Source organism: Jaculus jaculus, chromosome 1, assembly GCF_020740685.1.
Source record: "Jaculus jaculus isolate mJacJac1 chromosome 1, mJacJac1.mat.Y.cur, whole genome shotgun sequence".
Lineage (NCBI taxonomy): Eukaryota > Metazoa > Chordata > Mammalia > Rodentia > Dipodidae > Jaculus > Jaculus jaculus.
Genome location: NC_059102.1, coordinates 108827646 through 108854819, shown reverse-complemented (window position 1 = coordinate 108854819; position 27174 = coordinate 108827646). Strand labels below are relative to the sequence as shown.

At 49.8% G+C, this 27174-nt stretch overlaps 1 protein-coding gene and 1 non-coding gene across 2 annotated transcripts in view; both read left to right on the top strand.

The window, feature by feature from the left end:
- Tbc1d2 (TBC1 domain family member 2) overlaps positions 1–2431 on the top strand; it is a 57621-nt gene extending 55190 nt beyond the window's left edge. Inside the window, exons 13-14 of the mRNA XM_004656953.2 lie at positions 108–229; positions 662–2431. Coding sequence (XP_004657010.2) covers positions 108–229; positions 662–869 — 330 coding nt within the window. The 3' untranslated portion in view covers positions 870–2431. The remainder of the gene's footprint in view (positions 1–107; positions 230–661) is intronic.
- A 1029-nt stretch (positions 2432–3460) lies between these two features.
- LOC123457910 lies at positions 3461–3587 on the top strand. The gene has a single exon (XR_006635263.1). It is a non-coding gene; the product is annotated as a small nucleolar RNA SNORA40 (small nucleolar RNA).
- Positions 3588–27174: the final 23587 nt, after the last annotated feature.

The following is a 27174-nucleotide window of genomic DNA, read 5'->3' as shown; positions in this document are numbered from 1 at the left end:
ACCTTGTGCCTCCAGGCCTCTACTCTGTAGCCTGCCAGGAACCCCGCACTGCTTGGGGTTTCTGGGGTCTGCCTCCACACCCCATCTGAGCACCCCCTGTGTCCCAGGTGGTGTTCCGCTATGCTCTGGCCATCTTCAAGTACAATGAGGAAGAGATCCTGCGGCTGCAGGACAGCCTGGAGATCTACCAATACCTGCGCTTCTTCTCCAAGACCATTTGTGACAGTCGGTGAGCCTGCTCTGCCCCCTGCAGCCCCACCCCCACCCCCACCCTGCACCCTCTCTCACAGCTTTGAAGTCCTGCTGTCTGTCTGCCCCTCACGTGACATTCAGATTCCCCAGCCCTAAAACAACCCCACTGCAGGCTTTTTCCTCTCAGTTTTTCCTGTTTAGAATGCCTCCCGGTCACTTCTTGCACCACACTACCATCTTGAGCCTGGTCCACTATCATTCTTCAGAACTCAGCTCCCATGTCACCTCTAGGAAGCCACCTTGACCAGCTCTTCTCTTCTGGGTTGGGGGCTCTGCAGAGCTCCCTCCTGCCTCAGTACCAATCTGTGGGGTTCCGGAAACAGTCATCTTAGCCCCCATCTCCTCCCTAGAAGGAGAGCTTCTTCGCAAGGCCAGGGCTCAGCTTGGGCTGACTGTGCCCTCCTTGCAGGAAGCTGATGAGCATGGCCTTCAACGACATGAACCCCTTTCCCATGAAGCAGCTGCGGCAGCTCCGGGCAGCCCACCGGGAGCAGCTGGAGGCCGAGCTACGGGAACTGGAGAGGCTGAAGGCCGCGTACTTGGAGCAGCAGGCATCCAGGAGCAGAGCGGTGCCCGAAGGCTGTGCCAGTGAGGACGAGGGGGAGGGGGACAGCTGACCTGACACGTCTTCCCAGAGGCTTCTCTACTCTTGCTGGCAAGCCCAAGAGGTAGAGCATGGGCCAGCAGTCCAGCCCCCGAGCCCCACTCTGTGTGACCCTGGACAAGGCCCTGGCTCTGCCTAGGTCTGTCTCCCATCTAAACACTGTAAAGCTGCTAGTTGGCTTCTCTCTTCAGGTCACTCGCCTAGGAATGTCAGCCTGTCACATGGCTCCCACAGAGCACTTTAGAATGCAGGCAGCCAGGAGTGCGTTCTTTCTAGGGTCATTTGGAACATTCTCTGAGACATATATGTTTTGTGGAAATTTGGTATTTTTGAGACAGGGTCATGGAGCCTCCTGTTTGAGTATAAAGAATGTCACTGTGACAAACAGCTGCTCAACTATAGGACATAAGTTCCCTATTATCAGTGTTCCTAAGAGTTACTCGCTGGCCCTTTGGCTCCGAGCCTCAGCCACTTGTCCCTGTGGTGCCCTGGATGCAGGGCCTGTGTTTTCTGGGTGTCTGTTTCTCTAGGCAGCAGTCCCTCAGAAGTGCCAACTGGGCCCATTGTTGTAAGCCACTCCATACATGGGGTGGGGGCACACTCTGAAATCCCTCAGGCACTTGAGGCTCCTGCCCAGGGCTGGGGCCACACCTGTTCCAGTACAAGCCCAGGCAGACACCGCCCCCCCTGTTCCCCCCCCCATGAATCATGATATGAACTCAAGGGCTTGGCACACTGGGCTCTTGATTGCCCCTCACTAAGCACCTTGAGAGGCTCTCAGAGCCCATCCCCGGTTGGCCTGGGGTCCCAGTGGGCAAGCACCTTGTACCAGGGCTTGCCTGCACACCTGTGCTGAGGCTCTATTACTAAAAATGGTTTCCATGACAGGGGAGAGAGTAGGAAGGCGGTCTAGGCGTAGTCACCCTAAGGTCAGTCTTCCATGGAGCACACAGGAGGGTGAAAGGTGATGTCTGCCTGGAAATCCAAAGACAATTCAAGGCAGTGAGGGGCCCTCCTCTGAAGGAAATGACCAGGAAGCCTGAGGCCAGCCCAGGGCCTAGCACTAGCCTGAACTTCACATTCCTGCTTCACCAGAAATCACCCCAAAACCATGTGGTGGAGCATAGTGGCTGCTGGATAAAGAGTACCCTCTGGCCTTCCTCCTCCCTGCAAAGGAGGGCTCTGCCCCCCACCCCAGACCAGGGCTGCTCTGCCACCTCTGCACCTTACAATTCTGAGTAGCTTTTGTTCAAATAGTGGTGCTGGGCCACGTATGCAGAGGTTGTGGACCCTTGATATTGCGATGCACTGGGGGACTTGAGAGCTCTGAGCTGAGCTGAGCTGCCTCCTCCTCTCTGAACCAGGAGCCTGAATGAAAAATGCCTGTCCTGCAAGCACCCACTCACCCAGCTCAAGGACAGATGGAGAGGGCTGGCCTGGCCTGTGGGTGCATGCACAGGGAAGGAGAGTGGGAACCTTGGGGGCACACACCTCTAATCCCAGCACAGACAAATCCCCCTATAGCCAAACGAGGTCTCAAAACAAATAATAATAATAAAGAAAAAGAATGTGTAAGTTGCTGACTTGAATTGGAATTGTGCCATCCCCTTCAGAGATGAGCTAGGGCTGTGGGGTACCATAACGGCAAGGCTGCTGCAGCAGGGAAGGGCCAGTAGGAATGTCTGAGACTGCCGCTGGGAGGGAGCCTGCTCTGCCAGGGGTCTGGGGCCCACCACTGGTATCGGGTTCCTGGCTCCGCAGCACAGCTGTCACCCCTTCCCCAGGGGCCACTGCCTTACAGGCTGGAGGATCTGGTCCAGCAGTCCCACTGTTCAGCCAGGACAGGGATGAGACTGAAGCTGAAGTCCAGGCCCTGTTACCAGGAAAGGAAGTTACCCACAGAACCTGCACCCCTCCCCGCCCCCCACTGAGCAGGGTCTCTGAGAGCAAAGGAACTAGGGGACAGGAGGAACCAGTAGCCTGAGGTGGGAGGTGTTCACTTCCACAGCATGCCTCCGGGGCTTTGTCATTTCCCTCCCTTCCCCCCACCCCCACCCGTGAACACCAGACTGCACTGCAGAGGAAGTGCGGTGTGGGGCAGGTGGGTGGAGAAGCAGTCACAACTGCTAGGCCCCAAGCCTTCCCTCTAGCTTATGGGTCCATATGCTCGCTGTCCCCAGAGGCCCTATCAGAGTAGCCTTTCCTGGTGCAGTCCCAGCCACCAGATGCAGACCATTTGCTGGGAGAGTATAATCAGAGGACATCTGGAAAGAAGGGAAGGCAAGGCTTGTCCCGTGAATGTGAGTGCTTTAAGCTGGCAGATGATTCTAGAAGAGACTTCCAGCAAAAGAGATGGTGTAAGCAGAAGCCCAAGGATGTGAGTGAGGGGAGGAGCGGCAGAGATCCTGGCCTCGTGCCTCAGTCTGGGGAAAAGTGGCCCTGCACACCACCCAGGTATAAGTGAAGTCAAAAAAAGAAAACAAAACAAAAAAAAAAAAGTAAGACTAGGTATAGAGTAATGCAGCCGGAGCCATCTAATTTTTGACCAAAATGCCAAAAGACTCACTGGCGAAAAGGCAGCTTCTTTAAAAAATGGTGCTGGGTAGCGCTTGTATGTGTCTTTGTTGAGTTGACGGACAAAGATTTAAAGACAGGTGCAAAAATAAGTCCTTTATTGCAACCCAGAGCTCATTGTTAAGTATAAGTTTTGATACATATAAGATGAAATATAGGGCTGGAGAGATGGCTTAGCTGTTAAGCGCTTACCTGTGAAGCCTAAGGACCCCGGTTCGAGGCTCAATTCCCCAGGACCCACATAAGCCAAATGCACAAGGGGGCACATGCGTCTGGAGTTCATTTGCAGTGGCTGGAGACCCTGGTGTGCCCATTCTCCCCCCCCCCCCCCGCTCTCTCTCTCTCTCTCTGCCTCTTTCTGTCTCTGTTGCTCTCAAATAAATAAATAAAAATAAACAAGGAATATGATATTCAAGACAGTTCAAAGTGATGGTATTAATAAGGTTGGTTCTGAGAATAGCGTTGATATTTTAAAAGCATAGGTAAGGGCTGGAGGTGTGGCTTAGCAGTTAAGGCATTTGCCTGCAAAACCAATGACCCAGGTTCAACTCTCCAGGACCCACATAATCCGGATGCACAAGGGGGTTCACACATCTGGAGTTCGTTTGTAGTGGCTGGAGGCCCTGGTGTGCCCCTTCTCTTTCTCTCCCTCTTTCTCTCTGTCAAATAAGTAAAATAAAAAACAATAAAAACATAGGTAATGGGCTGGAGAGATGGCTTAGCGGTTAAGTGCTTGCCTGTGAAGCCTAAGGACCCCGGTTCGAGGCTTGATTCCCCAGGACCCACGTTAGCCAGATGCACAAGGGGGCACACACATCTGGAATTCGTCTGCAGTGGCTGGAGGCCCTGGCATGCCCATTCTCTCTCTCTCTCTGCCTCTTTCTCTGTCTGTCGCTCTCAAGTAAATAAATAAAAATAAACAAAAAAAATTTTTTTAAAAAAAACATAGGTAATAAGAAATCTCAGACATTGAATCAGCATTCTGATATTCAAATGATAGATGAAGATTGTCTACTTTTTAAGGCTTTTATCTTGAACATGAAGTCTGGGCATAAAGATACCTATCTTAAGCTATGAATGGATATTAAAACTTGAGTAGTTTATTACCAATTTGAAAAAAAAAAAGAAATGGTGCTGAGATCACTACATACTTACATGTAGAAGAATGAAACTGTCTCCTAACAAGCACAAAAATCAACTCCAAATAGATCAAAGACCTTAAATATAAGACCTGAAACTGCTAGGAGAAAAAATAGGGAAAACACTTCAAGATATAGGCATAATTCAGGACTTTCTGAATAAGTCTCCAGTCACTCAGGGAATAAGCCCAACAATCATCAATGGGACCTCATGAAATTAAATGGCTTCTGAACAGTATAGGGGACTGTTAATCAAATGAAGAGACAGCCTACAAGATGGGGGAAAAAAATCTTTGCCAGCTATACATCTAACAGAGGATTAACAAGTACAATATTCAAAGAAATCAAACAACTGAATCAAAGCATGGGCTATTGGGGCTGGAAAGATGGCTTAGCAGTGAAAGGCATTTGCATGCAAAACCTGAGGGCCTAGGTTTGATTCTTCAGTACCCACATAAAGTGGTGCATGCATTTGGAGTTCATTTGACGTAGCAGGAGGCCCTGACATACCAATACATTCGTATTCTGTCTCCCTCTTTCTCTCCTCTCCCTCCCTCCCTCTCAAGTAAATAAATAAATAATATTTTTTGAAACCAGACATGGTGGTGCATGCCTTTAATTGTAGCACTCAGAGACATAGGTGGTAGGATCACCATGAGTTCAAGGCCAGCCTGAGACTAGAGAGTGAATTCCAGGTCAGCCTAGGCTAGAGTGAGACCCTACCTCAAAAAAAATATTTTTTTGTTTGTTTTGAGGGCTAGAGAGATAGCTTAGCAGTTAAGGTGTTTGCCTGAAAAGCCAAAGGACTCAGGTTCAATTCTCCAGGACCCATGTAAACCAGATGTACAAGGTGGCACATACACCTGGAGTTTCTTTGCAGTGGCTGGTGCACCCATTCACACTCACTCTCTCATAAATAAAATATTAAACATTTTTCTTTTGAAAAATGGGCTACTGCTGGACATGGCTGCACACACCTTTAATCCTAGCACTCAGGAAGCTGAGGTAGGAGGATTTCTGTGAGTTAGAGGGCAACCTGAGACTATAGAGTGAATTCCAGGTCAGCCTGGGCTAGAGTGAGACCGTACCTCGAAAAAAAAAAAAAAAAAGAGTGTTCAACATCCTTAGCCATCAGGGGAAACTACGTTGAGATTCTGTCTCACCTGTCAGAATAGCTATTACCAAGAAAATGAAAACCAATGATGGCTAGAGTGCAGGGAGAGGAGAGCCCTTATTTACTGTTGGGAGTGTGTACTGGTAGAACACTATAGAAATCAGAATACGGGTTTCTCAAGAAGCTAAAAATAGAGTTACCATATGGCCCAGGTGTACCACCCCTGGGAATATACCATAAGGACTCTTAGACTTAATCATCCATGCTTATTACTCCTAGGTACACAATAGGTAGAAAATGGAATCAGCCTAGATGCCCATCAAATGATGGGTGGGTGGATAATGAAGATGTGATACATTTGCACAATGGAGTTCTGCTCAGCTGTAAAGAAAAACTGAAATTGTAGGAAAATGGGTAGAACTGGACAAGAATATACTGAGTGAGTTCAGTTGTGCTTAGAAAAACAAATACCACATGTTCTCTCTCATGCAGATCCTAGCTTCAAATTCTTAGATTTGTGTGTAAGTGAAAGTGAGTAGAAGCCAGGAAGCTAGAAAGGGAAGCTCTGAGGAGGGCATGGCAGAACAGGTCATATGAAAGTGGAAAGGGGTTGGAAAGGTTTAGGTGCGGTGGGGTAAGGAAAGAGGAGGAGGTAGGGAAGGTAAAGACATTATGAAAACAACATAGGGGGAACTCCTCTGTTAAATAACTTTATAATTTTTAAGCTGGGCATGGTAGCGCACGCCTTTGATCCCAACACTCGGGAGGCAGAGATAGGAGGATCACCATGAGTTCAAGGCCAGCCTGAGACTACATAGTGAATTCCAAGTCAGCCTGGGAGCAAGACCCTACCTCAAAAAAAAAAAAAACAAAAAACATATATATTTTTTAATATATTTAAAAAAATTTTTTTGAGGTAGGATCTTGCTCTAACCCAGGCTGACCTGGAATTCACTATGTAGTCTCAGGGTAGCCTTCAACTCAAGGCAATCCTCCTACCTCTGCTTCCCAAATGCTGGGATTAAAGGCATGCACCACCATGCTGGGTTTATGTATGTTTTTAAAAAGAATTTGAACAGAAGTACACTCCATGGGTGGGCCATGCTGGTTCCACAAGTCATAGGAAAATTAGTGTGAGGGATGGGATACTTCTCAGGGAATTGTTTGTCAGAGAGCCCTTCCCCCTCCCCCCCAAACCATACAAGCTATTGCCACTGGTTTTGGTTGCCCACCAGAACTACATGGTAAGATCCTGTTGTGGAAAATGCCACCTGCCTTCTGTTGTAGGACAGAGAAATCAAGCTGAAGCTAACTCCCTGCTGGCTAGCTGTCATAACGGCTGGTCCTATGTAGGCTGCTAGGGGAGATGTCATTAGCAGCTTACCCAGCCATGAATCCTGGGTTCTACACAACAGACCAGCCAAGCAAGATGTGCCCACTGATGCAATAGTGGTGCTGCGGGCAGCTTCAAGCTGCTGGCAGAAAACACCCAACCAAGAGAAGCTTGTGGGAGGAGTGGGTTTATTTTGGTTTATAGACTCGAGGGGAAGCTCCATGATGGCAGGGGAAAACGATGGCATGAGCAGAGGGTGGACATCACCTCCTCATCAACATCAGATGGACAATAGCAACAGGAGAGTGTGCCAAACACCAGCAAGAGAAGACTGGTTATAATATCCATAAGCCCGCCCCCAACAATACATTGCCTCCAGGAGGTGTTAATTCCCAAATCGCCACCAGTCAGGGACCTAAGCATTCAGAACATGTAAGTTTAAGGGGACAACTTAATCAAACCACCACAAGAGACATGATTGTTATGTGGATAACCAACGGCTTTCTGATTGGATTTGAGGCCCACTCCATGGGAAAGAATTCATGCCTGTTACTGAGAACCTAGTGAAAAGCCTGTGGCTGGGGAAGTCTTAGGCCCTAGGAGAGAAACTACACATTTTTTTGGCTAAATGGAGACATGCCCGTCAAACTGTCCTCTAAATATTCATGTTTATGCCCATAGATTTTGATTGGAGAAGCTTCTTTCTGCACTGGGAGGCAACTTGTAGGGAGGCTCAAAAATGCTAAGAATAAGTGACTGTTGAGTGTTCAGCTCTAAGTGGGACATGTTAGGCTCAGGGAACATTGTGGAAGAGGGTGTGGAAAGAATGCAAGAGCCAGAGATGGGAAGGGTGCTGGGGAACACTGTCTTCCAGGCAGGACTTGGCTGTTGCATTCCAGAGTTCAAGGTGGCTGTCATTACCTGCTACTTTGTAGCAATTTCCTCCTAACTGAAACATCTCCCCCTGGAGGGAGGAGGGAGACTTGGTCAAGTCTGGCGAAGCTAAAAGTAACAAGGTCAGAGTTCTGTAACCCCTCGCCAAGGTTACAGAAGCAGCAAACAACTGAGAAGGGAAGGAGGGAGACTAACCAGCTCACTGCAGAGACAGCAGTTTCTTTGAGGTGGTCACCTATGCTGGGGTGGGCTGTTTGGACACGCAGGCTGCTGGGGAAGTCATTAGCAGCTTTTGAGTTATCCAGGCTCCTGTAAGTAACCCCAACAAGCTCATTGGTTCAACAAAATTAGATTTTGGTGCATTCTTGGTCCATCATGTCTGCCCTATCTCAGGTGAAGGGATGGGAAAACGCTTCACACAACATCTGCACAAGATTGGGCCCATGGATATTCCATCATGGATAGATAGTAGAGGAGCCCAGGAGGCCCCTATCCTGCCATGAAGAGTTACTGGCAGTTAAGAGTTCCTGAGGGAGGGAGAGACATTTTCTTCAGTGGTCTAGCCACTAGTAGCATGTGCTCACCCATGCTTGTGCAGGTAACCCTAATTAAACTCAGTGAGTCACAAAAAGAAAAAGAAAAAAAAAAGAGAGAGAAGAGAAAGTAATGAGGGGTCAATATGACCAAAATGCACTATATACATGTACAAAAAATTGTCAATAAAATAAATTTTCAAAAAAAAGCAGAGGAAAAAAAAAAAAAGCAGAGGCCTGGGGAAATAGCTCAGTGGTTAAAAGTACTTGCTGTTGGGCCACGTTCAAATTCCCGCTACCCACATAAAGCCAAATGCACAAAGTGGCACATACATCTGGAGTGTGTCTGCAGCATCAAGAAGTCCTGGTTCATCCATATTCTTCCCCTCCCTTAACTAAATAAACAATAGAGTCGGGCATGGGGGCACACACCTTAAGTCTTAGCACTGGGGATGCAAGTAGGAGAATATGAGTAACAGGCCAGTCTGGACTAGAGTGAGATCCCGTTTCACAAAAACCAAAAAAAAGGAAGCCCACCATTGTGGCACACGCCTTTAATCCCAGCACTGGGGGTGGGAGGAGGGCCTGGAAAGATGGCTTAGCGGTTAAGATGCTTACCTGCAAAGCCAAAGAACCCAGGTTCCATTCCCCAGGACCTATGTGAGTCTGATGCACAGGCATCTGGAGTTTGTTTGCAGGGGTTAGAGGCCTTGTCCTGCCCATAAGCACGCTCTCATTCGCTCGCTCTCTCATAAATAAGTTTAAACAAACATGAAGCCATGAGTGCCTAGATGCCCCACAACATGCTGTGTGTCCATATACTTTATCAAAACTGCAGAGGTCCATGCTTCTGGAGTTCATTGGCAGTGGTAGGAGGCCCTGATGTGCCCTTTCTCTCTCCCCTTCTCTCAGCTTTCAAATAAATAAAGATTTGTTTTAAATTTTTACATATTTTATTCATTTGAGAGAGAGAGAAATAGAGAGAATGGGTATGCCAGGGCCTTCAGCCACTGTAAACGAACTCCAGATGTATGTGCCACCTTGTGCATCTGGCTTATGTGGGTCCTGCGGAATCAAACCGAAGTCCTTTGGCTTTGTAGGTAAACACCTTAACCACTAAGCCATCTCTCCAGCCCTAAATAACATATTTAAACATGGCTACATGAGAAGCTGAAGAGATGGCTCAGTGGTTAAAAGTGCTTGCTTGCAAAGCCTCCAAGCCTGGGTTCAATTCCCCAGCACCCAGGTAAAGCCAGAAGCCACAAAGTGGCTCATGCATCTGGAGTTCATTTGCAGTGGTAAGATACCCTGGTGTGCTCATACACTCTCTCTCTCTCTCTCTCTCTCTCTCTCTCTCTCTCACACACACACACACACACACACAAATTTTGTAGCATAAAATACATGTGAAGTATGTAGTATGCTTATTCACCCACAACACGTCAGGCATTGCTCTAGACCCCAAGATGCACCGCCACACAAAACCAAGATCCGTTTTCAAGAGAGGTGGTGTGGGTGTTTATTAGTAAAAACAGGACCTTCCATCCCCTCCCCCCGCACACTGCCCAGTGTCCTCGGGGCTCTGAGACTGGGCAGCAGCGTCCCCTCCTGGTTGTCAAGGGAAAGACGGAATCCTGGCCATCACGCAGCAGCCCCCGCTTGTTCTCTGGCCCGCGTGGGAGCCTCAGCCGGGGCTGGAAGCAGTTTCCTGAGTTAGGCTCGGCGCTCAGGCGGGATCCGGCCAGGATCCCCCAAGCAATCCTCACACCGCCTCTTGCGGCTTCGCGGTCACGCTCTCCATCTCCCCAAAGGGAAACAGGCTCGGGACTCGTGCCCCGTGACTCGCTGCGAGGGGGAGCGGGACGCGAGGCCACGCGGACCTGGCGATCCCACCCCTGCTCAGGGTCCCGCAGCGCTCCCCCACCCAGCAGCGAGAGCGCGCCAGTGAGCGCGCGCCGGGGACCGATCTAGGGGCCCCGAGCCACGGCGGCGGAGCGCACGGGCGGAACCTGATCGGGGACCCGCCCCGCCCCCGGCCCCGCCCGGGCCCGGCCCCTCCCGCTGGGCTGCGCGGGGAGGCGGCGGCGCTGGGCGCGGGTACTCGGCGGGTGGCGCGGAGCGCAGAGCGGGAGCCGGACGCCGCCGCCGCCGCCGCCGCCACCTGCGCGGCCGCCAGCAAGGTAGGGCGGCTCGCCCGAGCGGACGCGCCTTCGCGGGCTGCGCGGCGGCGGGAGGGACGCGCGCGGCGCCCGGGGCTGCAGCTTGGCCCGGGAGGGATGCTGCGCTCGGCGCGCCGTGGGGATCTGGAGGGGCGCGGGAACCTGGCTTCCAGCACCTCGCGTGACCTTGCACAAAGCTCTGCCCTGTCCCAAGCCTCAGTTTCCCCAACTGGACAGCAGTGCAGTGTGACCCCCCCTCCTCGGTGGGTGGTTGGGAGCTGCCGCCCCAAGGTGCGGGCTCCCGACTGCTCCGGGCTCGGTCTGCACCACCCGCCCCTCCCGCCGCGGTGAGGCGGCTCGCCATGGGCGCGGCCAGCCGGTCCCGACAGGCCCTGATGTGGCCCGGGTGCCCTGTGGGACCTGTGTCGTGAGCCTCCTTCTCTTGGTTGGGGGACCGACTGGGCTTCAGTTCCCCCCTCCGGGAAAATAGTGGAGGGGGGAGCATCCTCAGGTCCCTGCCAAGGCGACCTGGGCGTGCGGGTGGGGCGGGCAAAGACGGCCACCAAGACCAGCCTCATCGCCTGGAGCTGGAGGAGCCCAGGCTTTAGAGGAACCCAGGGCTGGCAGCGGCCAGATCTCAGCCACAGACCTGCCTGGCTCATAGCCAAACATACACCCACCCATATTCATAGAAAGGGAAAGGATGGCCTGGTCCATGCCCTGGCCGCATGCCAGAGCCCAATTCTGTGTATCTGCCAGGTGGGATAGGGCTGACTTTGCCACACCTGGACCTCAGAGAAGTGAGGGGTCAAGAGGGTGGGGCGGGGGATAGAGTATGTGTCTGAGGTGTGGTGGCCCTAAGGTCCCTGGATGAAGGCCTCTGTCATGGGATTGGGCCTCTCCAGAAGACCACCTCCAAATGGTCTTGACGCCCGTTGTGCATTTCTTATGATTGTGATCTCACAGGCTGAAACTGAAATCTGTTCCCAATCACTGCCTCTCCTGCTAGGTCCTGCTAGGGGCCTCTAAACAGCAACTCCCGCTCCTTCCCCTCCCAGGAGCAGCCAAGGAAAGCAAAGCCAAGGGGGGATTGAGTCTGCCCTAGGGTCTGGGGTTCTGTACATGGTCCTGGGGCTGGCTCCGAACCACCTGTGTATCAGGATTGGAATGTGTCCCTGGGTCTCCTGCCCATCTCTTCTGAGGTGTGGAGGAAGAAGAGCCTGCCCCTGTCCTGCATCTTGGGTCCTGCACCTCACTTCTGTCCCGGATTAAGGAACAGGTTCTAAGCTGCCTTGTATCTTGTCCCTCTCCCAGTAACCTAGAGCTTTTCTTAGGGCTAAAAGAAGGGCAGGCGGTGAGCTCAGTGTCATCCTAGGTACTGAACCAGAGGCTAGGTGAGCATTATGGGGAGCACAGGGGTTCCAGGCCTGAAGCAATGACTATGACCTTGCCCCATGGCCCTCTGACTTGGAGTTGCACTGCAAATGAGTATTATTATCCCCTCATAAAAGCAGACTAAGTATACATGCTGCTTCGAGAGCCCCGCGCCAAGCCTAAGTGCTACCTGAGTCCCCTGTCATCTATTCAAGAGTGTCCTGGGCAGGGAGGGGGGCGCAGGCTCCTGCCGAGCTGGTTCAGGCCACTGGGTGATACAGGAAGGAGGCAGATTCTGGTTATTTAAAAATAAAAAAAAACTGGGGCTGGAGAGATGGCTTAGCGGTTAAGCGCTTGCCTGTGAAGCCTAAGGACCCCGGTTCGAGGCTCAGTTCCCCAGGTCCCACGTTAGCCAGATGCACAAGGGGGCGCACGCGTCTGGAGTTCGTTTGCACAGGCTGGAAGCCCTGGCGCGCCCATTTTCTCTCTCTCCCTCTGTCTTTCTCTCTGTGTCTGTCACTCAAATAAATAAATAAATAATTTAAAAAAAAAGTGTGCACCACCACACCCCAGCTCTTTCTTTAAAAAAAATAAATAAATAAAAATAAAAAAAACTGTCCTGTACTGATACTTTTAAAATGTATAGTGGAATTGTGGCTTTTCCACTTTTTTTTTTTTTTTTTAATCTTATAGGTAAATATCCCCTGTCCCTGGAAGGGATGTTGTTGTAAAAGGCCATACAGCAAAAGGGCTGGAAGTGCAGCTCAATTGGTAAAGTGCTTGCCTAACATGCATGAGGTCCTGGGTTCTGAACCCCAGAACCTTGTAACTGGGGTGTGGTGGTGCATGTCTGTAATCCTAGCACTTAAGAGGTAAAGCGAGGCAGGAACACCAGAAGTTCAAGGTCATCCTGGACTTATTAAGGAGTTTGCAGCCATTTTCAGCTAGCCTGGATCAAAAGACCCTGTCTTAAAAAATAATAATAAAATAGGGCTAGAGAGATAGCAGTTAAGGTGCTTGCTTGCCTGCGAAGCAAAGGATCCAGGTTCGATTCCTCAGTACCCACGTTAGCCAGATGAGCAAGGGGGCGCATACGTTTGGAGTTCGTCTGCAGTGGCTGGAGGCCCTGGTGTGCCCATTCTCTCTTCCTTTCTCCCTCTTTCTCTGTCAAATAAAGAAATAAAAATAGTTCAAGGCCAGCCTGAGACTACAGAGTGAACTCCAGGTCATCTTGAGCTACAGTGGAACCCTACCTCAAAAAACAAAAAAAAAAAAAAAACAAAAAAAAAAAAACCCAGGATAGTGGGCTAGAGAGATGGCTTAGTGGTTAAGGTGTTTGCCTTTGAAGCTTAAGGACCCTGGTTTGATTCTCCAGTACCCATGTAAGCCAGATGCACAAGGTGGCATATGTGTCTGGAGTTTGTTTGCAGTGGCTAGAGGCCCTGGCATACCCTTTTTACTTCCCTCTCTCTGTGTCTCTTTCTCTCTCTATCTCTAAATAAATAAATAAGTAAACAAATAAACAAGTAATTTTAAAGCCAGGATAGTGGTTTGAAAAACAAGACCACATGTCATGTCATGTCATAAGTGAAAACTGTGGAGTTCTATAAAGTTCACAAAAATAAACATAAAAGCATGAAGCTGTGCTGGCAAGGCTGTCACGATTTACCCGTGATGTTTCATTTTGCAGGGTAATCTAGCAGCCCATGACAAAAGTCAGTGAAAACGATCTGCCTGCCCTTTGCTCCTTGTCTTCTCTTTTGGGGACTTTACCCTAAGGCTATAAGGAAGTAACTTGAGACACACACACTATGCAGTATTGTTGTCTGTAAAAAGTTGGCTTACAGAGAAGACACTGCACTCTCTGAGTTGTCCTGAACGTTTCACTTGAAAACAACAGTGTACAAAGTAGCAATATGGAAGCTTACACTGCAGGAGCGGTTCAGCCCTGGAAAGGCCCTGATACTGAAGTCTGCAGACATAGACTCCCTCTGCCCCACGGAGTGACCTCAGGCCAGCCCTTCCCCTCTCTGGACGTCATTTTCCCTTCTGTGAAATGGGCAGAGCCTCAGGGGTGGCTGAGTCCTTTAGCTCTGGCAGCCAGTGGACTAGACTCAGCCATCTCTGTAGCATGGGGCACTTTGGAGGAGGAGCTATGCTGTCATGCCAGCTTTGCTCCCCCAGAATGAGTGAGCTTCCTTGGGGAGCGCCACCAGTTCCCTCTGCAGGAGGGAAGGTCTGCTTTAAGCTTTTGCTCTTTTTCAAATAGCACTGTTGGGGCTGGAGAGATGGCTTAGCGGTTAAGACGCTTGGCCTGTGAAGCCTAAGGACCCAGGTTCAATTCCCTAGTACCAACGTAAGCCAGATGCACAAGGGGGTGCATACATCTGGAGTTCATTTGCAGTGGCTGGCGGCCCTGATGTGCCCATTCTTTCTCTTTTCTTCTTCCTCCCTCTCCCTCTCTCTCTGCCTCTTCCTCCCTCTCTCCCTCTCAAATAAACAAATAATAAAATATCAAATAGCACTTTCAAACTTAGTGTTTTTTTTTTTTAATCATCTCTACAAATCCCAGGAGAATCTAAGATCAAGCTGTTATTTTCAGTCTGGAGCACTTGGTACTCGCGTCTGTCTGAAAGGTCAGGTGACCTCACTCTTTCTCTGTATTCCCATACCAGGGTCCAAGGGGCCTTATGGGGACCTACGCAGTTCGATGGGAAGCATATTAGCTTACATCATGTTAAAACAGCCCATACCCAACCTTTTCTTTTTAAAACTTAAAAAATAGCAATTTTATATGGTTCAGCCAAAGTGGGAAAAGTTATAATTAAAGATGTAATTACTATTCCTTCCTATAATTGAGCAATGGCAGGGTGCGGCGGGGAACCAGGGAGGTGTGATTAGGAGCCTGCAGTAAGGAGGCTGGCCCTGGAGCTCTGCCTGGGACGCTCGGCGATCGCGGTCCTAACAACAGCAGTAGTGTGGGGATCTGCTGCCTCAGCCTCTGCTCTGAGGGCTTCTCACCAGTTCACCGAGCCCTTCCCGGGGGTTTACCAAAAACCTCCATGGTAAAAGCTTACCTTCAGGTAGGGACAAAAAGCAGACTGCTAAGTGTGGCTCCTGGGTTGTGTGTGTGTGTGTGTGTGTGTGTGTGTGTGTGTGATTTTTTGACATAACGTCTCAGTCTAGCCCAGGCTGACCAGGAATTCACTATGGGTCTCAGGGTGGCCTCGAACTCACGACGATCCTCCTACCTCTGCCTCCCAAGTGCTGGGATTAAAGGCATGCGCCACCACACCCTGCCTGATGCAATTTTAAGAGTTGACTGGGGCTCACTGTGAAGGTGACTTGGGCAAAGGCTTGAAGAAGTGAGCTGGGCTCAACTCTAGGGTGAGAGCCATGCAGGAATAGCCAGTGCAAAGGCCCTGAGGTAGGACCGTGCCTGGACGAGTGTGCTAGAACAGTGTGGGAGGAAGAGGAGGACACAGAGGTCATGATCCTGATTGTCTAACACCACCCCCACCTCCCATGTACAGTGTGGAATCCTACAAGTTTGTGAAGGAGGAACTATTTTTATGCCTCCTTTTTAGTTACAGCAAAAAGTACAGAGATTCAATAATTTGCTGAAATAGTGTCTCAGAGAAAAGGTAAGGTTTTGATTGGAGGCACTGGGGAGCTATGGAAGGCTTTTTTTTAAAAAAAAATTGTTTATGTGCAAGCAGAGAGAGAGAGAATGGGCGTGCCAGGGCCTCCAGACACATATCCCACTTCGTGTATCTGGCTTTACATGGGTACTGGGCAATCAAACCCGAGTCCTTAGGCTTCGCAGGCAAGTTCTTTACCTACTGAGTCATCTCTCCAGCCTCCCAGGGAAGGCTTGTGACCTAGACTGGCATGGCCATGTCTGAATGGTATTGTATTTTCTCTGGGGTTACTGTGGTCTGGAAGTTGGTGTGGTCCTCTGGTTCCTGTGTTGAAAACCTCACACCCACCCCCTCAGGTGATGGGCTGAAAGGGAAGGCCGAGTGCTCCTGGTGAAGTTAGTGCCCTTAACAGAAGAGGTCCCAAGAGACCTGGCCCTGTCACCGTGATATGAGGACTCGAAGCAACTCTTCCATGAACCTGGAAGCTGGCCCTCAGTACACGCCCAGTCTGCCCTTAGCTTGGCCTCCAGCCACCAGAGCTGTGGTTTGCAAGCCACCACTCATGACACTGTTACAGGAGTCTAGAGTGCATAGGGCAGGATGCAAAGGAGGCCCCATCAGAGGTCCAGGCCTGGGTGGACCTCTGAAGGAGGGGCAGGGAGGGACTGCTGAACTTGGTGAACAGGAAGGAGAGGGGGCGTCAGACTGGCCAGGCTTCTAGACCAAACCCTGGTAGTATTTCTTAGGCTTCAAGAAGCGGGAAGATTTTATACTCATTAACTCAGCTCTGGCCTCACAATGCCCAGCCTGTGGAGTTTTAGTTCTTTCATGTCTTACCCCTTGTTTCTGTGTTTTGCTTGCTTGTTGTTGTTTTGTTTATTTCTCTGGAGACAAATATCTCACACTGTAGCCCAGGCCAGCTTCAAACTCACTCATCTACACAGGCTGACTTCAGACTCCCAGCAATCTCCTGCCTCAGCTTCTAGAACACTAGGATTACAGGCATGAGCCACCACACACACACATGCACACATATGTTTGTTTTTTTGAGGTAGGGTCTTGATCTAGCCCAGGCTGACCTGGAATTCACTATGTAGTCTCAGGGTGGCCTCGAACTCACAGCAAGCCTCCTCCTACCTCTGCCTCCCAAGCTCTGGGATTAAAGGCATGTGCCACCACACCCAGAATTCCCATATTTAAGGTGGGTATACTATGTTGTCAATAAATTGTATCTCAATAAAAGTACCTTACAAAGAGTGTGCTATTATTTTTTCTGTTACAAATACTTGATGATAGTGGACAAGTTTAGAAAGAGATGAGGAAGGAGACAGGAATTAAATGTCTCATGTCTTCTCATCTAGGTGAGCAGTATGAACATTCTAGCCTGTAAGCCACTGTCATCCCCATTTTATTATTTTTAAAATATATTTTTATTTATTTGAGGGAAAGAGAATGGGCATGTCAGGGACTCCTGTCACTGCAAACAAACTCCCGGTTCATGTGCCACTTAGTGCATCTGGCTCTATATGGGGACTTGATAATCAAACCTGGGTCATCAGGCTTTGCAAGCAATCACTTTAACTGCTGAGCCTTCTCCCCAGCCCCACTTTATTTCTTGTACTTATTTACTTGTTTATTTGAGAGAGTATAGACATGTCAAGGCTGTTTGCCTCTGCAAACAGACTCCAGATACATGTGCCACCTTGTGCATTTGGCTTTACGTGGATACTGGGGAATTGCACCCAGGCCATCAGGCTTTGCAAACAAGCACCTTTAACCTCTGAGTCATTTCCTTAGCCCGTGCCATCCCCATTTTAGAGATGAGGAACGGAGGCCTGGAGGTTTGCCCAGGGGCTTCTATTGGTACCCATGACGTCTGCCCACAGTCCTGGATCTCAGCCACTGTGCTCTGCCTGTAAGCAAACCCTGGAGTGTCAGAATTGGTTCCACTGGGTCACCCCCACATCGTGTCCCAGTTAGGGTAAGTGGGACCTTGCCCAGCTTCTGCCACTGTGTCAGGAGCAGACACTGGCATCTCCAAGGAGAAGTTGAGACTGAGAAAACCCGTGCATGATTCCCAAAACATCCGCTTCCAGCCTAGCCTCAAACCTGGGGCTGGCAAGTGGCATGGCCTTGCCCTCAGGACGTGCTAGGCACCTCAGGGCAGTCCAGGTGAGAGCCTCTGGCCCCAGCCAGCCGGAGTTGGGAGGCAGCAGGTGATGCAAAGAGAGCTTGAGGATTTGCCAAGGCCACAACCCCCCAGGGACTCATCCCTGGCATTCTGACGGTGAATTTCTCATTGGCTCTAGGCTGGCAAGAGTACCTAACGCCACTACAGTCTGGTCATAGCCCTGGCTTCTAGCCATCAGCCAGCCTTGAGCAATGTCTCTTTGCCCACCTGCAAAGTGGCATCATAATGGCTCCTGCCTCGGGCTGCAGGGATGAGTGTGGCAAGTGCTTGACAGTATGGTACATGGGCAGCTCTGCTGCTGCCTCGCAGAGTGGCAACCATGCTGGAATAGTGAGCCCCCCTTAGATAATCTCTTGCCAAGTGCCCCTCTATATTTGGGTGGACCAGGTAGGGCCCAGCCCCTGCAAGAGGAAACAGACATGAACTTCAGATGCCAAAGGTTGCCAATAAAGAGAGTTTAGTGGAATCAGAGGACCTCTGCCTCCAAGGAAGGAGGCCTGGCCTCTTCTTTATGCCTCAGTGTCCCATGCATAAAATGGAGATGGGCTGGAAGGATGGCCTAACTGTTTAGGCACTTGCCTACAAAGCCAAAGGACCCAGGTTCAATTCCCCAGGACCCACGGAAGCCAGATACACAAGGTGGCACGTGCATCTGGTGTTTGTTTGCAGTGGCTGAAGGCCCTGGCAGGCCCATTCTCTATCTGAATCTCTCTCTCTCAAATAAATAAAAATTGAAAACTTAAAAAAAAAAAATTTAATGGAGAGAACATCCCCAGCCTCATTGATTACAGTCCCTTGCCATTTAGCAACCATTTGCTGAGGTGGTTCCAAGCTTGAGGGTATTGGATGAGCCACATCCAGCTCAGCCCTGAAGGGCTTACAGCTGGCAGCTGTGGACCTTTTAGCGAGTGTCTCCCCACCAGCCTGGTTGGGGTTGAGGAAATGAGAGGTGCACTGAAGGAGGTGGGGCCAGGAGCGCCAAGGGGTGTGAAGTCAACCATCTGTGAAGGGTAGTAGATACTAGGTAACTCAGCCTGCTTCATCACACTTGGTTTCGTCCTCTGTAAAATGGGGGTGAGGTGCCTGCCCTGCATGATGTATGGTGTTGTTGTGGAGCCCCATGCCCTGGACAGGGAAGCGCTTTAGGAACTAAGGTACCAGGCACCTGTTCATTGCTATTGTGAGTTCTGGAACTCCCTAGGTGGAAAGGATACCGAGTCAACACCCAGAGTAGAGGAACTTCCAGTCTTTAGTGAAAGAGCTACCATTAAACCCCATGGAGACACAGCGCCACTGCCCTCCCTCCCCTCCCCCACCCTGACTGAAGAACTCCAGAGAGTATCTGCACCAAGGCGTGGCTTCACTTGGAGGGGGCCCTGAGGACTGCTGCCCCCCAATTACAAATCACAGTCCCACTGGGGTAAGGAACGGGGACAGTGTCCACAGCATTCATCGGGCCCAAAGCACTCCCTCCGGGTGGAGGCCTCAGGGTCCTGCCTCAGCATCTGTGGAGAGCTGCTCAGTGTGGGGGTGAGGTGCCGTGGGTGCAGAGAGGCCGGGGTGCCACATCAGCTGGAAAGCCAGGTGGAGAGCAGCATGTGCGGGGTGAGCCTGTTTGGGTTTGGATCTGGAAAGGGAACACGTGGGCTCATGTAAAGACAGAAGACTGTTCAAGCCTGGCCTGGTGGAACAGGCCTAGAGTCCCAAGTGCTTGAGAGGCTGAGAAAGGAGCATCGGAAGTTGAAGGCCAACCTGGGCAACTTAGTGAGGCTTCAAAATAAGTAAAAAGAGGGTTGAGGGGTGTAGCTCAGTGGTAGAGGTCTTGTCTAACATGCCTGAGGCTTTAGGTTCAATTCCCTAGAGGGAAGGAGGAGACTGTTCAGAGAAACAGCAGGTTAGTAGGCTCACAGGCTTGTGTTTTGAAACTTTTAAACACGCAAAGATCTATATTGGGTGCTATGTGTCCTTTGTACTGTAAGTTATAATAAATGAGAAAGCCAGGGTGATGTCCCCAGGGATGGCTTCTTGGAGTCACCCAGAGATAGGATAGGTCTCAGGTCTCTCTTATTGGGATCATGACTGCTGGACTCAGTGACCAAAACCATGGTTGGCATTGTAACTAACTAGACTGCCCAAAGCCCACGATCAAGCACGGAGCCGGAGTCAGGAGGGTCCTGTCACAGGTGGGGACACAGCTGGAACAGATGAAGGGCCTGAGTCAGGGTCTGCAGTGTCTCAGGCACCCAGGGTGATGTCAGGACCAGGAGGCCCCTTCCCTGAGCAGGGTGAGAACTTTGTCTCCCCTCCCCCCATGCCCTGCAGGGGGAGAGAGAGAACGGGCATACCAGGGCCTCTAGCCACTGCAAACAAACTCCAGGTACATGTGACACTTTGTGCCTCTGGCTTTATGTGGGTACTGGGGAATCGAACCCAAGCCAGCAGCCTTTGCAAGCAAGTGCCTTTAACCAATGAACCATCTCCTATTGCCTGTTTCATGGAAGGCAGGGCTGGCTCTTATTTGTAATCCACTGCAAAGGAAAGGGCAGCGGGAATCTACACCCTGGTTTGAGAGATGATTTTGTTTCTCAAGACAGTGTCTCAGCCATGTAACTCAGGCTGGCTTCAGATTCGTAGCAATGCTCCTGCCTCAGCTTCCCAAATGCTGGTGCGTGCCACCATGCCCAGCTCCCACCTACACTCTTTTTTAAACTATTTCTATCTATTGCATAGAGGGAGAGAATAGGAACGCTAGGGCCTCTAGCTGCTGCAAATGAACTCCAGACGCATGTGCCACTTTCTGCAGCAGGCTTTACATGAATACTGGGGAACCAACCCTGGTCATTAGGCTTTGCAGGCAAGCGACTTAACTGCTGAGTCATCTCCCCAACTCCACTCAGACTTGTTTGTTTTTTTTTTAATTTTTTATTTATTCATTTGAGAGCGACAGACACAGAGAGAAAGACAGATAGAGGGAGAGAGAGAGAATGGGCGCACCAGGGCTTCCAGCCTCTGCAAATGAACTCCAGACGCATGCGCCCCGTTGTGCATCTGGCTAACGTGGGACCTGGGGAACTGAGCCTTGAACCGGGGTCCTTAGGCTTCACAGGCAAGCGCTTAACCGCTAAGCCATCTCTCCAGCCCTCAGACTTGTTTTTAAAAAATATTTTTATTTATTTATTTATTTGAGAGACAGAATGGATATACCAGGGCTTCCAGCCACTGCAACAAACTCTGGATGCATGCGCCCCCTTGTGTATCTAGCTTATCGGGGTCCTGGGGAACTGAACCAAGGTCCTTTGGCTTTGTACACAAGTGCCTTAACAGCTAAGCCATCTCTCCAGCCCCCACTTAGACGCTTAATGTGCATTCTCTCACTAATTCTCATAACAGCTTTGCAGCTAGACATGCTTGTCCTCCTTTTGGCAGATGAGGAAATGGGCCCAGAGAAGGTTAGCGACTTTGACAGAGTCACACAGCCAACAGGGGCACAGCTAGGATTTGCAGCTGCTCTCATTAAGCCTAACCTGTTCTTCCTCATCCGAGCCCACTGAAAATGGCTCCTGAGCCTTTGGGAAGGGGGAGTGTGTCCACAATGTAGAGCGGGTCAGAAGTGCCTGTCAATAGACACCTCGTCCCCGTTTGCTATGGAGTCCTGGAGGCAAGCCAGAGGATAATGACCAGAAAGAATTTTTTAAAAAAACTATTGAGCCAGGCATGGTGGCGCATGCCTTTAATCCCAGCATTTGGGAGGCAGAGGTAGGAGGCTTGCCATAAGTTCAAGGCCACCCTGAAACTACATAGTGAGTTCCAGGTCAGCCTGGGCTAGAGTGAGACCCTACCTCAAACAAACAAACAAACAAACAAACTATACATACATACATACATACATATATATGATTATTTGTGAAGGGGAGAATGGGCACATGAGGACCTCTTTCCTGCAAACGAACTCCAGACACATGCCCCACTCAGTGCATCTGGCTTTATGTGGGTACTGGGGTTTGAACCCAGGCTGCAGCCTTTACAAGTGCCTTTAACTGCTAAGCCATCTCCTCAGCCTGAGGAAAAAAAAAATTTTTTTTTTTTTTTTTTTTTTTTTTTGGTTTTTTGAGGTAGGGTCTCACTCTAATCCAGGCTGACCTGAAATTCACTGTACAGTCTCAGGGTGGCCTCGAATTCACAGTGGTCCTGCCTTTGCCTCCTGCATGCTGGGATTAAAGGTGAGCACCATCACACCCAGTCAGAAAACTTTTTTTATTAACAACTTTTATACATATACATAATGTATTTTGAACATAATCTCCTCCCATTACCTTCTTTTGTTCCCCTTCCACTGAATCCCTTCTTTCCAGTTAATCCCTCTTTTATTTGGATCTTTTTTGTCCTCTTCCATCATCCATGACGGCAGGTTGATGGGCCCCATAATGACAGTGTGCTGGGTGTGTCTGTTCATCCTTGCTGTAACCATTAACCAGAGTAGCTTAGTTATCAGCACACCCTGGAGAAAAGACCTTGGAGATCCACCCTACACATAACATATATCGACTAGTTCAAGACTAGCCAGCCATTTGCCCCTAAATTGCTATCTTTAAAAAACATGCTATTTCTCACCAGGCGTGGTGGCACATGCCTTTAATCTCAGCACTTGGGAGGCAGAGGTAGGAGGATCACTGTGAGTTCAAGGCCAGCCTGAGACTACATAGTGAGTCAATCTGGGCTAGAGAGAGACCCTACCACAAAACAACCAAAAAAAAAAAAAAAAAAAAAAAGCTATTTCTCCATGTAACTTTTTGTATTTTTAAAAACATTTTATTTATTTAAGAGAGGGATAGAAGCACATAGAGAGAGAGAGAATGGGCACGCCAGGGCCTCCAGCCACTGCAAACGAACTCCAGATGCGTGGGCCACCTTGTGCATCTCGCTTACGTGAATACCAGGGAACAGAACCTGGGTCCCCAGGCTTCACAGGCAGGCGTCTTAACTACTAAGCCAGCCCTCCATGTAACTTTTTGAATAGGACCTTTGTTTGTGTATTGGTTGTTTTCTGTGTATGAGGCACAAGTCCCAGATTGAGATCAAGAAGGGTGAAGTCCAAACAGACCCAGCCCTGCCCTTGTGGGCTCACAGACTAAAGGGACAGGGTCAGTTCATTGTACCATCCCACAAAACCTCCAAGCAGGTGCCTGAAGAGGGAAGAGGTGTAAAATAAGTACAGACTGTGGCTAGCCCAGGGCCTCCCTAAGGAAGCAGCTGTGCTCTGAAAGATGAGCAGGGGATGAGGGAGTGAAAGTGGGCATGCTGGACAGAGGATGTGGCCTGTGCAAAGGCTCTGGGGCAAGAGAAACAGGCCTTGGAGGAGTTAAACCATCATTGTCTACAGCTCAGCTCTCTGAGCTAGTGGAGGCTGGAAGGGTGGAGCTGTGACTAGTGAGTGAAATGCTCAGGTTTGCAGGTCTGAAATCAACAACAACAAACTAGAGCTGGGTGTGGGTTGGTACTCTAGAGGGAGAGGTAGGAGGATTGCAGTGAATTTGAAGTCACCTTGAGACTGCGTAGTAAATTCCAGATCAGCCTGGACGAGAACAAGACCCTACCTTGAAAACCAAAATAAATAAATAAATAAATAAATAAATAAATAAATAAATAAAAGGCTAGAGAGATGGCTTAGTGGCTAAGGTGCTTGCCTGCAAAGGACCCAGGCTCGACTCCCCAGGGCTCACATAAGCCAGATGCACAAGGTAGCACATGCATTTGGAGTTTGCAGTGGCTGGAGGTTCTGGCGTGCCCATTCTTTCTCTCTCTCTCTCTTCATATGTATATATGTGTGTGTGTGTGTGTATGTGGGTATAGATACATATATATGTATATGCATATATACATATGGAATTCACTGTGTAGTCTAAGGGTATCCTCGAATTTAGAGCAATCCTACCTCTGCTTCCCAAGTGCTGAGATTAAAGGCGTGCACCACCACACCTGTCTTCTCTATTTATATCTTTATTTGCCTCTCTGTCTCTATCAAATAAATAAAAATAAAATACAAAAAACCTGAGAAAAGATGGTGGGTGGCTAGGACCCAGGTGAGGGCGTGGTCATAGCAGTTAGAGTGGAGAAAGAGAGGTGGGATTTGTGATGGGTTATCTTTGGGTGCAAGGAGAAAGAGGGCATATAGCCATCCCTGGTTTCCAGCAGCCTTTCACAGGCCAGCCTTGCAGGGGGTGATGGGCAGGGAAGGCAGCTGCGGGGATAAGCCTTTACCCCACTTTTCCCCGTGGTTACCTTCTGACCTCAGCTCTCCCAACCGCCAGTGTGCACACACCCTGGTTCCTATAGTGTTGGGGTTTGCCAGGGAAATGATGCGGCAGATTTGAAGGGTTAGTAAGAAGGACATGGTGTCCCCAGAAACGAGTGAGAGTCCACAGCACGTGGTTATCCCATGGCACAGATGCCTCCATTCCCAGGTCCCCAGAGCTGCCTTCAGACAAGCTGGGCTGAGCAGTGGTGGGGTGAGGTTAACTGTTGCTCATAGGCCAAGTTTTTTTTTTTTGTGGGGGGGGGTCTCTGGTCTGTCAGGATGGTGGACAGGGCTGGTTCTGTCTTGCCAGCAGGATGAGGGAGGTGGGGAAGTGTGTTCATGTCAGCAAAGGAATGATGAAATTAGTTTGGAAGCAGGTAGAGAATGTTTGTTTGTTTGTTTGCTTGCTTTTTCCCCCTTTGAGATCAAATTCAGGGTATGGCCAAGAGAAGCTAAGGCTAAGGCCAAGGACAGGTGGTCATTTAGAGATGAAGCAGGCTTCACAGAGGTGAAAGAGAGGGAGACTCAGAGAGGCTGTGGGGCTTGGTTGAGGTCTCACCACTATGAAATGACACTCCTTTCAGAGTTCTCTGTCTCAAGTCCCTTCCTAATTTTTTCCTTTTTTTAAATGTTTGTTTATTTGGGCTGGAGAGATGGCTCAGAGGTTAAGGTGCTTACCTACAAAGCCTAAGGACCCAAATTCGATTCCCCAATACCCACATTACACGAGATGTACAAAGTGGTGCATGCATCTGGAGTCCCTTTGCAGTGGCTAGAAGCTCTGGCACACCCACAATCTGCCTCTTTCTCTCTCTCAAATAAGTAAATACTTATTTATTTATTTATGTTTCACAAACTATATCACCACAAACTAATAAATAAATAAATATATATTTATCTATTGGCATGTGTGTGTGCACATGTGTATATGGGCATGCCAGGGTCTCTTGCCACAGAAAACAGACACAAGACAAATACACCACTTTTTGCTTCTGGCTTAATGTGGGTGCTGGGGAATTGAACTCTGGGCAAGCGCCTTTGATTGCTGAACTATGCTGCTGCTAAACCCATCCTGTGGTAGACAGGAGGCCTGGGAGGGAATCCCAGCACTGAAGTATTTGTGGGAACATGCCTGTGGGAGGCTTCCTGGAGGAGTGTTGGTTAGGAAGTTGGTGGAGGGAAAGTGCTGTTTGGAGAAGGAAGAGACATGCTGAGCCTGGGTAGGTGTGGATATATATATTCCTGCTTGGTCTTTGCAAAGAGAATAGTATAAGATCCCTGCAAATATTGAGAATGGAGGTGTATTTTATTTTCAATCTTACTTACTTGTGGTGCCTGGGCTAGAACCCAGGGCCTCCTGAATGCTGAGCGCGTACTCTCCCTTGAGCTGCACAGCGGTCAGTGGAGTCAGTCTTTTGGCAGGAAGACGGGCTGGGTCGGCACTGTTACTGCTGTTGAGTTCTCTGGGCTTCTGCGCTCTGCTGCCATCCTTCTCGTTCCCCGTCCTCTTCCCCCACAGTTCCTTCGGAGCCACACTTTGGCTGTCGGTGCCCAGTGCAGAGGCTGAGGAGGTTCAGAGCCCGATGCTGCCCTCTGGCCCGGCCTCAGAGTAACAGGGTGTGGTGGGGTTGGGTCAGTCCCGAGGGAAAGGACATGGGAAGGACCAAGGAGCAGAAGGAGCCGAGGGCCGGAGCAGAAGGCAGCAGCTGAGGATAGGAGAGGACCCTCGTGGACCATGGCCATTGCTGCCTCTAGCGTACCCGGAGGACGCTGGCAGGGGCAGTACTGTGGTTGGCAGGCAAAGGCCCATGCTCCAGGCTCTAGGCACACCTCAGGACTTGGCCCTCAGATGTCACAGGCCCTGTGGGCCCTCAAGCAGCTGGCTTTGAGGAGTCCAAGGAAATAAGATTCACAGTGAAGCTGAGAGAGGTGCACTGTGCAGGAAGAAAACCAGCTGGGGGACAGCCAGTGGCCAGGACCCTGGAGCGGGGCCAACTGCTCTAGGACTGTCGGGCCTCTAGGACTGGAGATGTGTGCTCTTCCCGGCATTGGCTCCTGGATTCACACCTATGGAGTGACAGGTAGATTGGGCAATCTCTCTCAAACCTTGAGGAGTGGCCATCCTCTCCAGCGCTCTGTCACCTACTCCAGGGACTTCCCAAGTGAGGTATGCAAGATGTAGACTTCATGCAGACAAAATATGACCTACATCAAAAAGAAAAGGATTGGTGACTGAGTGTGTGGTGCAATGATAGAACAGCAGCCTGGCACGCACAACATCACAAACTAAAAGAACAAAAAGAATTGTACTCGTGCTTGCTGGATGTGGGCAAACTGCTCCTCATCCGTATCGGGCAGTTGTATTTTGTATCTCCAAATTTATTTTGTAGGGAGATGCTTGGAGGAGGACTCATGAGGACCACCTCACTCTGTGGTCCATTTTTAGCAGGGTGTCCTGTTTAATTAACCTGGTTGATTAATCTAGGTGGATGCAGACTAATTAATCCATGTTGAATTTATAGATGATAATAACCAATCACAACTAACCCTGTCCAAATCCTGAAGTGGTGTTAAAAGATCCTATTAAGGGCTGGAGAGCTGGCTTAGCAGCTAAAGTGTTTGCCTGTGAAGCCTAAGGACACAGGTTTGATTCCACAGTACACATGTAAAGCTAGATACACAAGGTAGCGCATGCATCTGGAGTGTGTTTGCAGTGGCTGGAGGCACCTGGCATGCCCATTGTCTCCCTCCCTCCCTCCCTCTCGATCTTTCTTTCTAATCAATAAATAAAATGAAGTATTTTTTAAAATCTTACGGAGGGCTGGGTGTGGTCATCTTTAGTCCCAGCACTTGGGAGGCCGAGATAGGAGAATCACCATTAGTTCAAGGCCAGCCTGGAGCTACACAGTTAGAGAGAGACCCTGCCTTGGGGTGTCGGGGGGGCAGGTATGGTGGTGCACACTTTTAATCCCAGCACTTGGGAGACAGAAGTAGGAAGATCACTGTGAATTCGAGGCCACCCTGAGACTATATAGTGAATTCCAGGTCAGCCTGTACTAGAGCAAGACCCT